We start from the raw sequence: 19,996 nt of genomic DNA on the forward strand, positions 1-19,996 counted from the left end.
AAGTTACACACAGACTTTCAACTGTGTGGGAGTGGGCCCCTCTGCTCCCCTATTACTTGAGGGTCAACTGTAAAATGCAACGTACAATTTAGTACTGGATCATTTTCCATAAAGGACATTATTTACACACAACTGTTAAAACTTGAATGGAGTCTTAAAGTTAGTACTAATGTTAATTTCCTGATTTTGATGGAATGTGCTTCCTGATGTAGAAGAAATGTCCTGCTTTGTAAAACAAAATAAAATAGAAAACTATCAGATTAACAACTTACTCCCAAATGGGTCAGGATAAAGCTGTTCTCTGTATTATACTTGTAACTTTTCAGTAAATGTTTGGATGATTCAGAATTTAAGAAAATATTTCATTGAAAAAAGAAAGTTATATACTCTGTGACTAGAAGAGTACAAAAATAATACTCAACGTGATTCCGTTCTGCTTACAAATAAATGTAAATTTACTATTATAAGAACAATAAAAATAAAGTACAATAACAATAAAAATAATTAAAGCCACTGGCAAACTCACACAACTCACAAGTATATTTTGCTAAGTGTTATTCTGAGAAACAAAAGATGGACCATAAATAGAAATGCTTCCAAACTGACCAACACACAGCTCTGAGTGTCAGTCACTCTCAAGGCAGCCCTGCAATAATAAACTCTCTCAGCATACTTTCAGGATCAAATTTTCAGGAGACCAAGAATTCACAAACTGAGAACTTGTTTTAAGAATAGCTTGTCTTAATAACAGTGCCTCACTTACCCTGAGACACTGAAACACTAACTGTCTGTGATCCATTCTTCTCTGCATTTGCTGGTGGCTTTGCTACAGGAATTCCAAGACCTCCAATGTACGGGTTGTAATTGTAGGTGCCATAATCAGCACCCCAATAGTCATACCATGTACTGCTTATTGGCTTAAAAAAATAGAAAAAACTGTGGTTTATTTTTGACTCTTTACTAAGAATAACATATTATTTACACCACCTTAACTCAAACAGGGCTACAAAGTAAACATTTCCCCTTACCCTTTACATTTTTAAAACATAAATTTAATGATCTATAGGAATGGTTCAGAATATTCCATTGTATCCCCAAGTCTAAAAAGACCGTATTTATTAGAATCTAGCATCTTAATCTCTTACAAACAAAATAAACTAAAATAAAGTATTAGAATTGTATCTCCTTTAGAAAAAGTAGCAGCTAGTAAAGACATAGATTCTGCAATGAACTCAACCTGGATGACCTTAAATGCTGCTTGAAATGTCAATACTCCATAACCATACCTCCTATGTTTATTAATGGTTTTTATTAACATTTAAGGTAATATTAGCAGCTATATTAAAAAATGATATAAGTTCTCCTTATAACATTCCAATAGTATCATAAAAAAATCTACTATAGTGTCTAGAGTATTTTAATTTTGAGCAAACTAAATAATGGATTACATTAAGTGTATACTTTCGTCTTTTAAGTAATCAATAAACCAGAAGTATAAGATGAAAGATTTTAATTGCAAAGAATATTCTAGTGGATCATACCTTAAAGACTTTGGCTGCAAGAGGATCCTTTTCCAAATCAATATCTAAAGGATCAATGTCAACTTCCATTAGATCCTGAAGTAGCTCAAGGTCAATTTCTTTATCTTTTTCCAAAGAGGAAAGAGGAGGTGCACCTTCAAGTAATTTAAAGTGATTTTTTTGGTGGAGTATATAAAATTTACCCAATATACTACTGCTTTTAAATACAGAGCAATTACATTTACTTAAATATAAAATGTTTCTGATATAGAAGTCTCTAAATTTTTATACTTGACAATTAAGCATAAGTAAGTATGCAAACACATCACCCTATAACACACACAATTAAAAACACTAGTACAATAGTATGTAACTTCCTAGGGGAAAAGACCACAGGATTAGTCCTTGTTGAATCAAATTACATAAACTTTGCTATTAAAAATAATCATTAACCATTTCTAGAATGAATAATTATTGTTCATTTTATTGCCTCCAATATATAATTCATAAATTACACCTAATAGTTAGGGAAAGAAAACCCATTATTAAAGTGAAATGTAAAGTTTTAAGAACACTGCTCTTCACCTTATTTTTCTATCATGAATTAGAAACTATTTTGCTCTCAGATGACTCCAAATGCTTGACCAGCCTTTTACGCCTTCCAACCTTTATCTTCCTTTCTTTCTCACTCTTTTTTATTCAACATATATTTATATAATGTCAAGAAAACATCAGCCTGCATTAGGGTTTGAGTATATGAAGATCAATAAAACACATCTCTACCTTCCAATAAATTAACAAGGGTTCAGAGGTGAGCGTACACAATAGAAATTAAACCAAATACAGCATGGTAGCTGCTACTGGAGACAATCAAGGAAGTAGGTAGCACCAACAGCAGTCTCCAACAAAGCTGGTGGTGATGGGAAAAGCTTCTTGGAGGAGGGTAGCTGTATGTGAATCTCAGACAAGAAGTTCACTATGCAAACTAGAGAAGAAAATCTCCTCCAGGTAAAGGGACTATCAGACAGAAAGGAAAAAATCATGAGAGAATCTAAGATTAAGTAATGAAACAAATGAAATGACTGTAGCAAAGCAATATATAAGTTAATAAATTAAACAGTCTTAAAAAGTAGGGAGTACACCACAAAGGTTTGCACATGCTAAGACGCACATTATAGTTTTGACAAGGCAGAAAACAAAGAAAAAGACAAGAGCCATTAACCTTGCTGTCTTCACCACTGTGTATTTTAAACTGCTTTCTAGCTTGTAATTCCTTCCACAGAGCCAAGTAAGACTGTATCAAAATAACATGGACACTGTGAAAGGATACCATTTTATTAGAAAAAGCATGCAGAGGGCTTCCCCTGTGGCTCTGTGGTAAAGAACGCGCCTCTCCAATGCAGGAGACAGGAGATGATTCTGGGTCAGGGAAGACCACACCTGCCGCGGAACAACTAACCCTGTTTGCCACCACAGCTGAGCCTGTGATCTAGAGCCCAGAAACTGAAGCTACTGAGCCATGTGCTGCAACTACTGAAGCCTGTGCACCTAGAGCCAGTGCTCTGCAACGAGAGAGACACCACAAGGAGAAGCCCACACACACACTGAGGAGAAGCCCGCACGCCGCAGTGAGGAATAGCCCACACCACAGTAGGGGCAGCCCCCGCTCACCGAAACTAGGGTAAGGCCCACGCAGCGATGAAGAACCAGCACAGGCATAAATAAATAAGTAAAAATTGTTTTTTAAAAAAAGCATGCAGAAAATCAAAGTAAAACCTGTTTATCAGAAAAATACTGATATGGTTACTAAGGCCAAAGACTTACTATAAAAATTTTACACTTCATTAATATTCTTAATTTTGAAATTTAAGTTCACATTTTTAAAGAGCTAAGGATATGTTTAGTTACAAATGCAAAGGATGTACCTGTCATATCGTGTGTCAAAGGTTCATCGATAGTTTCCAGCAGCTGAACTGAAGACTGCTGCAGGGAGTCGTCCGAGTCACCGGCTGTTGCACCTACATCATCACTCACTGGTCCTTCCTCCATGGCTTCTGCAGCTACTGGAGCCAGCAATTCTCCTGCAGGTGAGAATATCATCACCTTAACTGTTTTAGTAATTAGTAAACAGACACCCAAAACATATTTTTTTCATCTAGTATAGAGAATAGCATGTACACTATACCAATCATAAAAGATTCTGAGGCAAATGAGTCCTTATCTATACAAGGAAATGCTAGGGCCTTGCACTGCATTAACTTCAAATGCTAACTAGTAAAAACATAAAATGTGTGCCTTATGAACAAGGAGTTATTACCATCACTTTAAATATATTAACTCACTTATTCATCAAAATAACAATAGAGATGTTTTTATTACCTTATTTTACAGATGAAAAAAACTGAGGAACAGGGAGTACCTTCCTCAAACGCACCAAGAGAACTTGGAAGCAGCCCACTGCTGGTATTAATAAGGAAGCAGACTAGCTCCCGTATCCCTGCACTTTATAACCTAATTCCTCCATAAACACTTGCATTTATCACAGGTGTCAACATAATTAAACACAGAAGTAATTTGAAAGGGCTGCTACTGCTGAGATGAGACATTTTACACTTTTGAGGGGCACAGTTTCCTTTAATGATTAGTCAAGCATCGACAAGCTCATTTCGATATACCTTATTAAAAATAAATCCTAACAAACCTGCTAAAATATCCTGTAGCATACAAGTTAAGGAATATTGAGCCCAAGCACCACCCCAAGATATATCTCCTCTATTGAAGTCAGTTCCAACCAAAAGTAATAGCAGTCTTTCCAGCTGGGGTTCATTCACAATCTCACATAGATGTATGGTTGGCCTCGTGGCATTCGCAATGCGTGCAAGAACCTGTAATACATTTTATAAAATCATACACTTAAGTAGCTATTACATGTTTTCTCCAAAAATAAAGCACTGAAGTAACTTTTCAATGAGATATGCTTTTGATATCAAAATAACTGTTTGACATGAAATGCCAAGGAAATGTAATTTCATGGATTAAATGTTAAAATCCAGGTAAAAAAAATCTGAGTTGAAAAGTTCAATTTCTACAAACAATGAATATGCTACAGGAAAGCCTTCAGGGCATTAATACAGACTTCACTGCTATAACTTGACACTCATTTGTAGATCACCTATCTTAAAAGAAAAACAGTAGGCTGTACACACATATCCAAGGCTTCCCTTGTGGCTCAGCATTTAAAGAATCGCCTGCAACGCAGGAGACCTGGGTTTGATTCCTGGGTTGGGAAGATCCTCTGGAGAAGGGAAAGGCTACCCACACTCCAGTATTCTGGCCTGGAGAATCCTATGGACTGTATAGTCCCTGTGGTCACAAAGAGTCAGACACGACTGAGCGACTTTCACTTCACTTCACACTATTTACATTTCAAGTCTACATTAATCTAGTTTTAACTAGATCAAAAATGTATAATAGGTCTCATAAAAATAAGTGCCCAAGTATTTCTAAAATCTTTCAAGGCACATTAAAAAAAACTAAACCGCATAAAAGGAAAACCAAAGCACTTTTATTTCTCTTAAAACTCAATTTAAAACTATTTTTTTCTTCATTCTTTTTCTTATTCTCTAAGCCTGTAATTATAAATTAGGCCTATTACTTTACTTACCTTACAAACAAACAATAAGAGATCTGCATGGCATGTAAAATCCATAGAGAGGAGAAACAGGACAAGTTTCTGGACTACTGAAATACAACGTTCATGGGCCAGAGTAAATGGAAGTGGTTCTATCTCTGGACTTTCTTTTGTTGTTGTAACTTCTGTGTCTAAATTAGAACGAGACCACTCTGCTGTCCGACGAAGCCGAATTAAATCCTTAAAGTGCTATACACAGAAATTTATAATATTTAAATCAATGTTTATTGAATGAAAATTCTTTCAATATGAGTTTATTTCTGAGATGAAAATATACACTTAGAAAACACAACTTCTAAAGAACAAGATTTTTAGGCAAACCATAAGCTTCAAAAAGTTCTGACAATATATACCTCTGTCTATTTTAGAATAATGCATCAGATTTCAAATAGAATTTCAGAAAGGAGGAATTCTACAAAAAGGCTCTATTAGGGCAAATTTATTATTTTAAATATTACCAAAACACCCTAAACATAATCTTAAAAGGTGAATGGTAAAGAAACCTATACATACAAAGTATAGAGTATTAATTCATTTCAAATTTTGCTGGAATAATTGTAATCTCATATCTATAGAAACACAATATGCAAACTTGGTTGCTATTGAAACACTATCCCCCAAGTTGAAAAAACGTCATTATTTTTAAAAAAAACTTAATTTAAAAATCACTGAATTTTAATTTTCACTTAGAATGGACACATTAGGAAAACCGTACACATCCTGAATCCTTTTATCATCAATTTACTGGAACACAATCCACTTTAAAGAAAATACGCTACAAAAATACTTTAAGTCCACATTAACCATGTATTTCCTTGAGTTAAAGGAAATACTTCTTTCCCCCCAAAGAAGTACATAGGATAGATTTTTCTGCTGATAAGCAGAATAACATAAAACTTCCTGATCATTATTAAAGATATTTAACTATTCAAATAATTTAAAGTATTAATACTAAACGGAAGAGTAACTTTTCTAACATAATTATGTTAAAAAAAGAAAGATCATACCTTTGAGGTAGCCTGCTTTAATTTTGCTTGTTCTACCAGAAGTTTATATGATGATCCTTTGTTACTCTGTATTTTTTCTTTTTCCATCTGTTCCACCAAAGCCTTCTGTTTTGCTTTTAATAAGTTAAGTTGCTTTAAAGAAAATGTTAATCTTATAGTTAGCAATGTTAAAAACAACAAAATAAGTTATTGTACTTCTCAGAATCCATATGGCAAACTAATGAAACAAGTAAGTTTCTGTGAAGTCTAGTTTTAACTATATTGATTTTTTAAAAAATCACCTATAAAATCCAAATAAAAGATCTCCCCATTCTGTAATTAAGAAGTAACCAATTTCTTATCCATGGAAGAAGAGAAATAAGTGGAATACTTTTGTTATGTAAGCTTCTAATGAGACTGACTGATGGAATGTTTTTAAATAGAGGAAAAGAATTATTTTTAAATATACTAGGAAAATATTTTTACTGTACAAGAGTCCTAGCTTGGCTTTTATGGAAATCTCCTTCAAGAGTAGTATATTTTTTGGTATGTCTATGATTCTTATTAATTAAAAATTTTATTATAACTATACATTCACATGCAGTTATAAAAAATAATGCAGATCCCTTTTACACTTTACCCAATTTTGCCTAACCCATTTTGCCTAACAATAGTAAAATATTACAACAGAGTAATGACATTATTACAATTCACCTAAGTTATTCAGATTTCAATGATGTGAAAAAGCTTCACATCATTTTCTTGCAAAAGGGCCAACGGTTGCTCATAGTGGAAAAACTCAGAAATAAGTAATTTAGTGCTAAGTCATGCTTTTTAAAAAACCCAAAGCTTTCACAAACTTTCAGAGCATACATGTTTTCATATAAATTCTCATTTCATCTTAAATTAGCTTCCCTGGTGGCTCAGAGAGTACAGAGTCTGACTGGAGAGCGGGAGACCCAGGTTAGATTCCTGGGTCGGGAAGATCCCCTGGAGAAAGAAATGGCAACCCCACTCCAGTATTCTTGCCTGAAAAATCCCATGGATGGAGGAGCCTGTCAGGCTACAGTCCATGGGGTCGCAAAGAGTCAGACACTACTGAACAACTTCACTTTCTTTTTCTTTCATCTTAAATCAATTATACAAATATTTTTAAAAGACATATAAGGCTCTATACTGGATATTAAATATACAGTATATATTTCTATATATACTGTAAGACAGAGAGGAAGATGCATTTATAATAAAGTAGTGGCGTATAAGAATCTGACATCAGCTATAAACTCAGGTTAACAAAAGAATCTCAACAGGAGAATACAATAAATATAATGAAAGGCAAAATACAGGATACATGGGGATATTTTATGGGATCCTAATTTAGAAATCAGGGAAGATCTCCTTTAGAAAGTGAATATGAACTAATTTCTGAAAAGTAAGTTCAATTATCCAAGCAAAATAGAAAACTAAATGTTTGGTAGGGGGAGAGGAAGGGATGGGGGAATAAGCACATATTAAAATAAATCTTGGATGAGAAGACTGGTTGCAGGTGGTCCAGGAACTCAAATTCAATATGGCTAGGCCAAAATTCAAACCTAAAAGTTAGACAGGCAGATGATAGATATGCTAAAGCCATATTAAGGAGTTTTACCATCAGTCAAAGATCACCTGGAAACCACTAACAATTTAGAGGTGGAGTGATATGATCAGGTATGTATCTAAAAGAACCCTCTGGGGCAGCATGAAAAATGAACTGGATTGAGAAAACAAAGGCAGACATGTCTTCTGACTAGGCAACTGATGGCTGCACTTAGAATAGTAGTATCAGAAATGTGAGGAGGTAGACAGCTTAAAAGAACTTGGCAAAAATCTGTGAACTATGTACTGCTGGCATCTTACAAACAAACTCCATCTCAAAAGTGTCAAATAATTTCCCTAAATTAAGTAGTTCATAAGGTCTGATGGGAAGTCTATCTCATACAATGTCTCAAATACAAGCAAAAAAATATCGAAAGTTACCTGTTTATGATGAACTAGCTGCTTTCTTATTTTTCTGGAATATAATCTATCAAGGCTACTGCTGCCTTTGGAAGACCGACTTATGTTCTGGGTGTGCAGATTATTGTTAATGAAACTCCACTGGTTACCTACAGAGCAATGAAAAGTTGTATTAATAATTATGATAAATGTGATTTTAAAGTACTACTCATACCCAGAAAATATAAAATGATAAATGTGTTAATCACAAGAAAGCGGTTTTTGAAAAAAATTAAGGAAACCATCGTAAAGAAACTGCTAAGAACATGTGATCTTATAAAAGTTAACCTAGACCCTAAATGACTTTAAGACCAGGGTTCTCTGTGCTTTCAATCTTTCCATTAAGGTAACAGTCTACTTTTTCCACAACTGTTTAAAATTAATCTTTGTACAATACCACTTTGATAAAGTCATTCAAATGTAACAATAACAAAATGCTCACTATTGCCTATTTCAAACTCTATGCTTTTATGCAGGTATCAAAAAAAAGGATACTTAAAAATCTGATTTAATGACTGCGAAAATAAGACTGAATAGTTAAAAAACCATGCTGCATAGCTCTACATCTTCTCATTCTGGAATGTGTCCAGACTATTCCATACTGGTCATTCTGTTCACTTCAGGCTTAATCCCACTTGTCACCAATCCTCAATGATTTTTTTCATATCTGCTTAACCTAATAACAGCTTTTTCTGTTCTCTTATTATCCTTTTGTCAAGTCATTCAAATTCTTCAGGCCTTAAAAAAATGTCTTCCACCAATGTGTTTTCATAATACCTGAATGCTATGAATAAAACTAAGGCTTCACATACTATCTGTTATATTCCAACTTTACACACAGTTGCATTTGTGTCTTACTTCTACAGTCTATAACTGAGTAGTGACCTATAGATATTAATATACAGCACAGTTTAAAAAAAAAAATCCTTGTGCATGAAAAGAATTCCCCGCCCTATTCTCAAACAATGTGTCATAAACAACTGATTTACATATAAAACATCTAAACAGCCCTTTAATAGTATAATCCTAATAATTTTTTAAAATTCCTAATTTTATGGAAATTCTTGTCTGTATTTACATATGATATGTAGCTGCTTCATAAAGTCTTGTTAACTTGGAAAACAAGAAGAAAATAATTTATCTTACACTTTGATTTTCTTTCATTTAAAAAATTTTCTGTGCTTCAAGCTTATGGAGATTACAACTCACAAAAATCTAGGAATTTCTGTATCTTGGCATAAATGTCATTTGCAGTTAATAGAAACATTTTATAACAGTAAATGGAATGACATACTAAATACCATAAAACTACAATAACCCTTCACAGACTTCCTTCTCATTAACTTCACTTATATATATGTTATTCCTGGTAAAGGTAAGGAATATCTTACATATATTACATATAGCTGGACTCTCCAGGCCAAAGTCAGTTCTGGAAAAATTGCATATTCATTCAAAATCCCCACCAGCAGATTATTATAAACGTCTGATACCTGTCATAAACCTCTCCCTGTCTTTACCATTCAAAGGTTTCTTTGCAGCTGCTGCTTCATCTTCCACAGTTGCCACATAATCCAGCAACCTGGACACGAGCATAACAACCCAACTGATCATGGGGATATCTAGTACTCCTGTACAGAAATGAAAGGGGGAGAAACAGTCATGTGACCCTAAGAATCCTAATGAAGTCTGGTAAAATAATTATAAAATTAAGATATTTTATAACTCCAAAATACACCATATAATTATCAATACTAATATTTATTTATATTAAGCCTCAAAATTGAAACCTGCGGCCACAAATTGAATAACACATCAAATCTAATGGAAGATTTAACAAATCTTTCATGGTACAAAAACGGATTCATAAGTATAATTTGAAATCTAACAGGTAATAACTTACAGAAAACAAGGTATAAGAAACTATTCTTAGACTTAAAGGGGGATGAAATTTTTTAAAAAAGGTCTCAATTTATAAGTCATATAGTTTCACACTATGTTTCAGAGTTTTTATTCCAGTAACAATTTTCCTGCTCAAATGAAGCTCATTATCAATAAACAGAACAGCAGTGCTGCCAAAAAACTTAAACGTGAGAGCTGATTTTAATCATGATAGTATAAAAACAACATACACAATAATTTCCAAGTTCAAAATTCACATAAAGAAAAGGTACACATTGAAAAAGCAGTAACCACATGACAGTCAATCACATGAAGGCTGGTCATTCTAAAAAGTCTGTGTCACAAAAATATCAACAAAATGTGCAGCAAAACAAATATTAAAATAAATATTTCAGAGTAGATAGTTTATAAAAAACAGTATTTACAGGAATCTTATGTTTTTACTTGAAGAACACTAATTCAAATAATACCTTCTGTCCTCCTATGCATGGGTAACTGTGGCTGAAGAGGTGACAGTAAGTTATCCAACAGATTAAGTAAGCTTTCTAATACTCCACTGTTACTAAGTGATCTCTGACCAATGCAGGAAAGTAACATGAAGACCCTAAAAAGAAAAAACAAAGATACAAACAAAACACTGAGTATGAATCAATTTAACTGTTCATATTCAAAATAATTCACACTGTAATTTAAGAGACTAATGATAGACTATTTGGTTATTAGTAAGATTTATATCTGGAAGCACAATGTTAAAAATAGCTCTTTTTCAGCTAGTTGCTTATATTTTCTAAGTTTATCCACAAGAAATCACGTAGAAACAACATTATCACAGACTCAAAAAAATACGTTTGACACATATAGCAATAGAATCTGATAGGAAATACGTGTAAACACAAATCAATAAACTCCATAGATTTAGTTAGGAAACTGAAGAATATAGTTCAGTTATATCATGTAGAATCTTCTTCAATATGCCCTTCACTGGGCATTGCTCAAACTCTGAAAAGACATGCTTAATTTTTCCACACTCAGTACCCACATACACAACATTTCCAATTTGAACACTGTGGGAATAAATCACTAATAACAAATTATTCCAGCATTTTCTGACCTACCTATCCTGTGGAAAGATGAGAAGCTGCTCGGAATTGTACAATTCCTGAAGAACATTAGAAAGAAACTGGCCCCACCATCTTTCACCACCACAGAGCTGAACAAGTAGAAGACCAGTATGCAACCGTATCTTTGGGGTTCCACTGATGCACAGGTGTTTAAAAAGCTCTTCACAGGCCTGGGCATGGAACGTACTCTGCAAAACTGCAGGAACAGAGTGTCCTATTACAAGAAAGAAAACAGTAAAATTTCCTATTTAAGAGTATGCTGTAGGATCAAAATCAGCATTCCCAGATAGGCTTTCCTCCTTACCAGCAAAATCTGGTCTATTTATTTATTCCTTATATATAGAATTTTAATTGCTAAATATTTGGGGGGGGGGATGGCAATTACATCAATTATACTTGGCACCCCACTCTAGTACTCTTGCCTGGAAAATCCCATGGCGGGGAGAAGCCTGGTAGGCTGCAGTCCATGGGGTCGCTAAATCGGGCACGACTGAGCGACTTCACTCTCACTTTTCACTTTCATTCATTGGAGAAGGAAATGGCAACCCACTCCAGTGTTCTTGCCTGGAGAATCCCAGGAACAGCGGAGCCTGGTGGGCTGCCGTCTATGGGGTCGCACAGAGTTGGACATGACTGAAGTGACTTAGCAGCAGCATACTTCTTCTATGTGGAGTTAGGTGAATCAGATAGCTCTGTGTGGTGTGTGTGTGTGTGTGTGTGTGGAGTTAGGTGAATCAGATAGCTCTGTGTGTGTGTGTGTGTGTGTGTGTGTATTTGGGTGCACACAGTCACAACCATATGTAATGATCAAAAATAGCTCCTGGCTAGAAACTGACAGTTCTGTTAGATTAGCAACTTATTAACAGCTTTCAGTGTTGAATTTTCAAATATTAATTATTATTTTGCCAGGTAACACAATGATGTAGAACATCAATAGCTGAAACTCAAGAAAAAATTAACCATAGACCTATTTAAGAAAAACAAATTAAAAAAAGGGAAAAAAATGAATCAACCTAAAAACGCATTTCAAAAACATATCAGAAAGGATATCAAAATAAACAGTACCCAGTAAATATTAATACATTAAAACATACAAAATCATATCAAATGTATTTCCGGCCTTTTTAAGTACTTAAGCTAAATACAAACCATTGGAAGAGTGAAGAAGGCTGAGCAAAGTGTCCAATAAATATCTGATGATGGTACGTAACTGCTCTGTGGAAGATGTCTGAATTAAATCTTTTGGGTCTGATGTTTCACTCAACATCTTCCTACTTGCACCAAGAGCTACTTTGAGCCTCTGCACTGCATTATGAGCCAAATTTAGTTGAAGCTGTAGCTGGATACAGTCCTGATAGGCAGAAAAAACTCGACTGTCCTCCTCGACTGCCTTGTCTGGCTTTCGCAAAAAGTACTGTGCGTTGTTAGCACTGTTGAGAGGAGGAAGATCAATACTTTGCAAAAGAGTTTCCAGTCGATGACAAGCTAAGTTATACCTATAAGAAAAAAATAAATGAACAAAATAATTCTTGCAATGTTCTCTTTAAAATACATATACGAATACACACAAAAATTAAATCTCTAGAACAAGTTAACATACAACTATTAGAAAGAATTAATCAATTGGTAAATAGTAAAAAAAAAAAAAAATTATTAAATCATATTAATGCATTAAACATTATAACACGCTAGTGTCCTCCTGCTTTTTGCCCTTCTCTATACACTTATGAAAAAGTATTTCTTGACCAAGTATATGCAAGACATTATATAAAATATACAGCTTCAATAAGATTAAAATATACACCAATTTTCTACTAACCTGCACTGTATATCCTCCTGTAGAGCAACCATCATTGCTAAATGCTGGTCAATTTCTGGTTGGTTTGCAGATTCTCCCTCTCCCCTCAGAGGATCATGCATTAATTTCAATTCACTCTCCCAAGGCAAGATATAGGTATGACCATAGTAAAATCCTAATGGAATTTTAGCTCTGGCATTTGTACTTCCATAACGTCCAATGACAGTGATCTGAAATGAAAACTTATAAATATACATACCTACTCATCTACAACAATAAAAATCTGAATCATATATTAAAAAATAATTATAAAAAGATACATATTTTATTAAAGTACAGTTGATCTATACTATTGTGTTCATTTCTGCTGTACAGCAAAGTGATTCACTTATACATACACATACACACTCTTTTTTATATGTTTCCATTATGGTTTACCACAGGATATTGAGTATGGTTCCCTGTGTTATAAGGATACTTTTAAATTATGTCTGAATATTTTCCCTAACTTATCAGAAACAGAGAGAGTGTACCAATTCATCTTCTTGAAGTTCTTTACCTTCATGAATCTGCACACTGGAGGTGGTATCAAATCATGCAGAATTAGTGAATGGGTGCTAATATCAGTTGCCACTACCAATCGCCTCCCGTCAACCTCTTCCCCTAATGTCCAAATGTCAATTGACAAGGAGGCCAAGTCTCCACAAGTGGGAATCAATACATCTGTCAATAGTATTGGTCTGCCAAAATCCAAGGTCACAAATCTCCTTGCTCCTATGAGAGAGAGAGAGCAACGGCTGACATAAAAGACCACGAAAATTAACCACAAGATACACTCAGAAACAATTTGGAACATTTATCTTAAAATATAAAATCAACTTACTAAACTATAGACAATTAAGAAGTTAAAAATTGTCATTCAAAAATTGTCTAAAATTTCCATCTGTATTAAACTCCAAGATCTAAGTTAAAATATATATATAAGAATAAGTTTAAAAAAAGTTAAAAAAAAAAAAAAAAGAATAAGTTACTGTGAAGGCAACCAACTGTACACATGAGCTTATTTTAAAACTTTAAAACCAAAAAAGGTAAATCAGCAAAAACAGAATATAGGTGAACTCAATAAACTACCTATCTGTTCTTCTTTCAGTCATTTGGTCTTTTTTTCCTTCTAATTTCACTATCATCTTTTGGAGCTGCATCTTACATTGTGGTTAAGATGTAAAGGAAAAGTGTAAGGCTTAAATCACATGTAGTCATTGCTGCTGCTGCTGCTAAGTCGCCTCAGTTGTGTCCGACTCCGTGCAACCCCATAGACGGCAGCCCAACAGGCTCTGCCATCCCTGGGATCCTCCAGGCAAGAACAGTGGAGTGGGTTGCCATTTCCTTCTCCAATGCGTGAAAGTGAAAGTAAAGTCGCTCAGTCATGTCCGACTCTTAGCGACCCCATGGACTGCAGCCTACCAGGCTCCTCCATCCATGGGATTTTCCAGGCCACAGTACTGGAGTTGGGGTGCCATTGCCTTCTCTGCATGTAGTCATTACTACCACACTAAAAAAATCTCTTACTAAGGCCCTCCAATGGAGACAGATAAAGCTTCTCTCGAACAGTGCTTCCCTCCCATATTGACACATCACTGTCTTGTCAGCTCAGTACCAGATGAAGCAGAAGGCTTACTATTAAGGGCCACACTGAAGAGGGAGCACGTCTTCTCTGTGTGAGCTCATATTAACGAAAGGCAACAATGAGCTAAGAGGAGAGCAAATTTGCATCTCACATACATTTCAGGAATAAGGTCAATTACTGAAACAGTAGGCAGAATCATTAATAAAAATCCTAATTATTTTTCTTCTTTATTGGCTTGGGGGCCAGATAGCAATCTTACTAGTTACACTATATGGTGAAGGAACCCAACTAAATTTAATAGGACTAGTAATATCTCCACAGAGCCGTTTTATGGAAAACCAGGGAGTTATCAATAATTTTTCCTAAACAGCTAAGACTACTGAATGAAAAACATAATTCTCCCCTTTAGGGGGCTAACATGCCATCATCAACCCCATAGATAAAAAACCAAATCATAGTGTAAACAACTGCTAACACTTCGTAAGACTGGACACATAAGACTGGATGATAAATTTCACTCTAAATGCCACAAACACTAATGCTGCTACCAATGAATGGTTAGTTGGGCAGAAAACACCATTAACGTTTTTTTAAAAACTCTTCCAAAGAGGAAACAACCCACTGCAGTAAAGCAAATATGGTTCAACTCTTCATATAGTGAAAACTAATACAGTACTCACTATCTTCACATTACTTACCCTGGCTGATTCATGTCAATGTATGGCAAAAACCACCACAATCCTGCAATTAGCCTAATTAGCCTCCAATTATAAAGAATAAATTAATTTAAAACACACACACACACACACACACACACATACAACAAGGATTTTGTTAAGTTCTGCTGCTGCTCAAGCCCAGAAATAACAGCTGGTAGGATAATAAGGGAAACATTTCCTACAGTGTATTAGTAAACATGCTCTAACGGAAAGCACCTATCCTGATCATAGGTCTCTAGCAATATAAGCATGGTAGAGGCCTAAGTAAAATCTTAGTTCTCCAGAGACCATGAAATGTTCATCCTACTTAGTTACTATCATTAGCAGTAACTCTGTCAGCTATTCTCAAAAAAATGGTTCCACGATTAGAACCATGAGACTAATGCTAGCCTTAGAAATACCTCTTTAAGCATAATTTTTAGTGTAATTGTAACTGAGCAGCTACAATGAAGGCAGATATTTATGTCAACCATAGCCCAAGAGGTAAGATTCTTATATAGATCAAACCCACTGTTTGGACAGAATGAATGAAACTACTCAGCAGCACACTTCCATTCAACTTCATCAGTACAGAACTTGAGTCTTAATGTAATGCATACTCTTGGTAAAAAAGCACTTTCCTCAGAGCAGACGTGATTTATTTCCACAGAAAAATCAAACTACAAAATACTGTCTTCCAAGAACCAACAGACAAAGCAAAAAAATATATATTTTAAGAAAATAAAAGATTACCTGAATGCATTCGCTCTATAATAATGGACTGGTGAGGTGGAGGTTGAAGAAAATGTGAAGCGTGAGAAATTGCAAGGGCTAGACCAGAACCAAGTGGATTCTAGAAAAGAAAAAAGTATAATTCTATATTGATATCACTCTTGCTCTATAAAAACTAATAACCATAAAATGAAGTTAATAAGTCTCATTTCCTGATGTATATTCTGCAATATTTTATAAAATAATCTAATTTGCCTTCTAAAGTTAGCGTATACATAAAAATATTTTTAAATGTCTAAGCGAACACCTATTTAAAATATAGTAATTTACCATTCTGGACTTGTTGGAATTTTTGTTATGTGCAGCAAGATTGACTGTTGGGGGATCAATAACTGAGCCTGGGAAAAGCTGTGCAAGTTCGGCATTAATCACAACGGAAACTGCTTCATTGGGTGGGGTAAGTGGTGGAGTCATAAAAAGTGGTGTTGTTTTTGGAGTGGGTGGAATAACATCAGATGGATGAATGAAGAATCCAGGGGCTGCCACTGGGTTGGAAGGCACAGAGCTGTGAACAGGACCTGCTGCTGATGCTGCGGATGCTGCTGCAGCTGCTGCAGCTGTTGTCTGATGTAACTTGGCTTCCAGCTTTGCTTTCTGTAAAAGAAGTAAAAGCAACAAATATAGACTAACCCTGCCTACCTAATCTGTGGGGAACACTATACGGCATATATTATGAAAATAAACATGATTAACTGGATCCTAGTGCAATAAATATGAAATTAAGTAAGAAAAATTGACTCAATATGAATGGAATACTTCTATGTTGCATATATATCTCCTTAAAAATCTAATATTAAAGTTCCTGAGTATTTTGGCAGTAGGACTTTCTCAAAGCAAAGGTGGAAAAGAAGAGCAATTAACATAAATAAGGAAACAAAATTCTTCTCAAAACAAAATATTAACAGGAAGCGGATTCTCATGTTGCCTAACCTGACACAATCTGTCACTAGGAATTGTATATAGTCCACAACAAAATCTCCAAAACATGCTATTATTACTAAATTTTAATTCACATTCATTTAGTGTCTTTAAATGTTTTAGGTTTTACAATCCATAAAAATAGTAACTGTTAACACTTACATTTGACCAAGGATATTTATAAATAGAATAAAGAATGGATTTTAAAGATTACAAAGAAAATATGAATTATATTCCCCAAGATATGAAATATAAAATGCATTTAAATAATTTTTAAAAATTTAAGTATATCATGAAGATGTTACCTCAATTTTTGCAGAAAATGGTTATCTCAGATCGGTCAACCTAATTTCCTTTATGAAAATAACAGTCATTTTTACAGTACTTTTTCAGCTTTTGAAGTTTAGAGACAGCATGAACAAAGAGCCAAATAGTCTCCAACCTGTTGCTGAAGCTTCAAAAGCTGCTGCTGTTTCTCTTGCAGCACCTGTAGCTGTTGCTCGGCTGAAGCCATTGCATGAGAGAGAGACTGCAAAGCTACCTGGGCTGCTGAACTCAGGGCTGTCGAAGCTTCCCCAACTGTCCCAGATGATAGTCCACCTACTGCAGGAGTAACCCCGAAGGAACTCACTGGCATTGAGACAAAGGGGGAGAAACAGGATAAAGAAAAGGCTCACAGAGAAACACGTACAAAAGCACACTACTTCGACACTAAACAACACTTAATTTTCATTTAAAAAATAAAAATCTTGAGAGGAAATCTTAATGGTAAAACTATATTGATAATAATAGTATTCAAGTATAAGGGATCCAAGAATGACTTCTTAATCAAAGAAAATTAGTATACTTTTAAGTTTAAAAATACTTTTAGCCTGAAGACATTTCATTTAATATGGCTAAAATGAAAATAAAAAACAATAATCTTATACAGTTTGAGCATGAGAAATAAACTGATGTTTGCTTTACTAAGATTTCCTACAGAAACAACTTCTTCTTCTCCCTTCTTCTCCCTCCCCTAAAAAGCTAAAAAAAAAAACCCAAAAACCTTTCAATTATAAGAACATCGTTTAACAAGACTGATGACACCGATTTCCTCATTTTATAGCACAGCCTAATAAGAGAATCTGGCCCACATACAATATGTAAAGCAGTGTTTCCTCAGAACATGAACAGGAAGAGAAACATGTCCTACGCACAAATAAGTCTGGCACACACTGCTTACCCATGAATACTACCATTTTTAAAGATCTATAAAATTACACAAGTTTAAAATATTTTTACTCCCCTTTTCAACATTATTCAAATATGTATTATAGAAGAATTTTTTTCCCATTAAATATTTAACAGTGTCCGTGTAAAACATTTTGAGAAAAGCTGAGATAAAAATTTAATTTCATAAACTCACACAATCTTCAACAAAAGAGGCAAGAACATACATGCAATGGAGAAAAGACAGTCTCTTCAGCAAGCTGTACTGGGAAAGCTGGACAGTCACATGTAAATCAATGAAGTTAGAACACACCCTCACATCATACACAAAAATAAACTCAAAATGGCTTAAAGACTTAAATATAAGACATAACACCGTAAAACTCCCATAAGAGAACATAGGCAAAACATTCTACAGATAAATAGATATAAATCACACCAATGTTTTCTTAGGTCAATCTCCCAAGGCAACAGAAATAAAAGCAAAAATCAACAAATGGGACCTAATCAAACTCACAGGCAGAGCAAAGAATACTATAAACAAAACAAAAAGACAATGTATGGATTGGGAGAAAATATTTGGGAAAATGCGACCAGCAAGGGCTTAATATCCAAAATATACAAACAGTTCATACAACCCAACAATAAAAAAAACAAACAGCCCAACTGAAAAATGGGCAGCAACCTAAACATAAGAAGACATACAGAGGGCCAATGGACACGTGAAAAGATGCTCAACACCACTAATTATTAACAGAAGTGTAGAACAAAACTACAACAAGCCATTGCCTCACACTGGTCAGAATGGCCTAATTAAAAAGTCTACAAGCAACAAATGCTGGAGAGAGGGTGGACAAGAGGAAACCCACCTATGCTGTTGGTGGGAATGTAAGCTGATAGAGTCACTACTGAAAACAATATGTAGGTTCCTTAAAAAACTAAAAATAGAACTTCCATATGATTCAGCAATCCCACTCCTGGGAATATAACCAGAGAAAGCTTTGACTCAAAAAAACATACATGTACACCAATGTTCACTGCTGCACAATTTATAATAGCCAAATCAAGGAAGCAATCTAAGTGCCCATCAAAAGATGAATAGATAAAGATGTGGTATACATATATAATGGGATACTACACGGCCATGAAAAAGAATGAAACAATGCCATTTGCGGCAACATGGATGAACTTGGAAATTATTATGTTAAGTGAAATAAGTCAGAATGAGAAAGACTCACTTATATGGAGGAAAGACAACTGCTACAATAATAGGAAATGTAGAAGTTACCCTGTAGGGCTAAAACCTTAGTGGTAGAACTAGGATTAGAAACAAGGGCCATGTGAAATCAAATATAACATGAGGCACAATGCTAAGTAAGGAACTTAACTCACTTAAACTTTGCAATGGCCCATGAGTAGGTAATACTGTTACCCTATTTCACAGGTAATGTATCTAAAACTGAGGGAGAGACACAGAAAAAATTAACATAACATTTTAAATCCACAATATCCCAATAAATATAAATAAGTAAAACTGAGGGAAGTAATTTGCTCATAAATATTTGAAAAGTAGGACGGGGGAGGTAATCTAACAGCATATCTTGACATTTAACAATGAATATGCTATGCCAGAATTCAAATAAACTATTTTTTTAAACTAAGTTATAATCACAAGATAGAAATAACAACAAAACTGTGCA

General features: G+C 34.6%; 1 protein-coding gene across 16 annotated transcripts in view; it reads right to left on the reverse strand.

Annotated features, from left to right (window-relative positions):
• Nucleotides 1–19,996, reverse strand: part of BIRC6 (baculoviral IAP repeat containing 6) — a 215,065-nt gene that overhangs the window by 108,614 nt on the left and 86,455 nt on the right. For 6 of the 16 annotated variants that reach the window (XR_015137258.1, XM_086327519.1, XM_086327514.1 and 3 more), the window contains 16 exons: nt 17,530–17,717; nt 16,440–16,763; nt 16,131–16,230; nt 13,612–13,826; nt 13,074–13,282; nt 12,404–12,750; nt 11,249–11,468; nt 10,604–10,737; nt 9,725–9,862; nt 8,214–8,341; nt 6,219–6,350; nt 5,185–5,400; nt 4,222–4,405; nt 3,446–3,601; nt 1,542–1,675; nt 764–917 (listed from right to left, as the gene is read on the reverse strand). Coding sequence is in view for 15 of the 16 variants with exons in the window: in XM_086327519.1 (XP_086183645.1) it covers nt 764–917; nt 1,542–1,675; nt 3,446–3,601; nt 4,222–4,405; nt 5,185–5,400; nt 6,219–6,350; nt 8,214–8,341; nt 9,725–9,862; nt 10,604–10,737; nt 11,249–11,468; nt 12,404–12,750; nt 13,074–13,282; nt 13,612–13,826; nt 16,131–16,230; nt 16,440–16,763; nt 17,530–17,717 (2,979 nt within the window). In the remaining variant the exon portion in view is untranslated. The remainder of the gene's footprint in view (nt 1–763; nt 918–1,541; nt 1,676–3,445; nt 3,602–4,221; nt 4,406–5,184; nt 5,401–6,218; nt 6,351–8,213; nt 8,342–9,724; nt 9,863–10,603; nt 10,738–11,248; nt 11,469–12,403; nt 12,751–13,073; nt 13,283–13,611; nt 13,827–16,130; nt 16,231–16,439; nt 16,764–17,529; nt 17,718–19,996) is intronic. The other 10 variants (XM_086327522.1, XM_086327520.1, XM_086327517.1 and 7 more) reach the window with 6 other exon arrangements.

The sequence above is a fragment of the Bos grunniens genome, chromosome 11 (assembly GCF_055505025.1).
Source record: "Bos grunniens cultivar Pamir isolate PY7600 chromosome 11, Bosgru_T2T1.0, whole genome shotgun sequence".
NCBI lineage: Eukaryota > Metazoa > Chordata > Mammalia > Artiodactyla > Bovidae > Bos > Bos grunniens.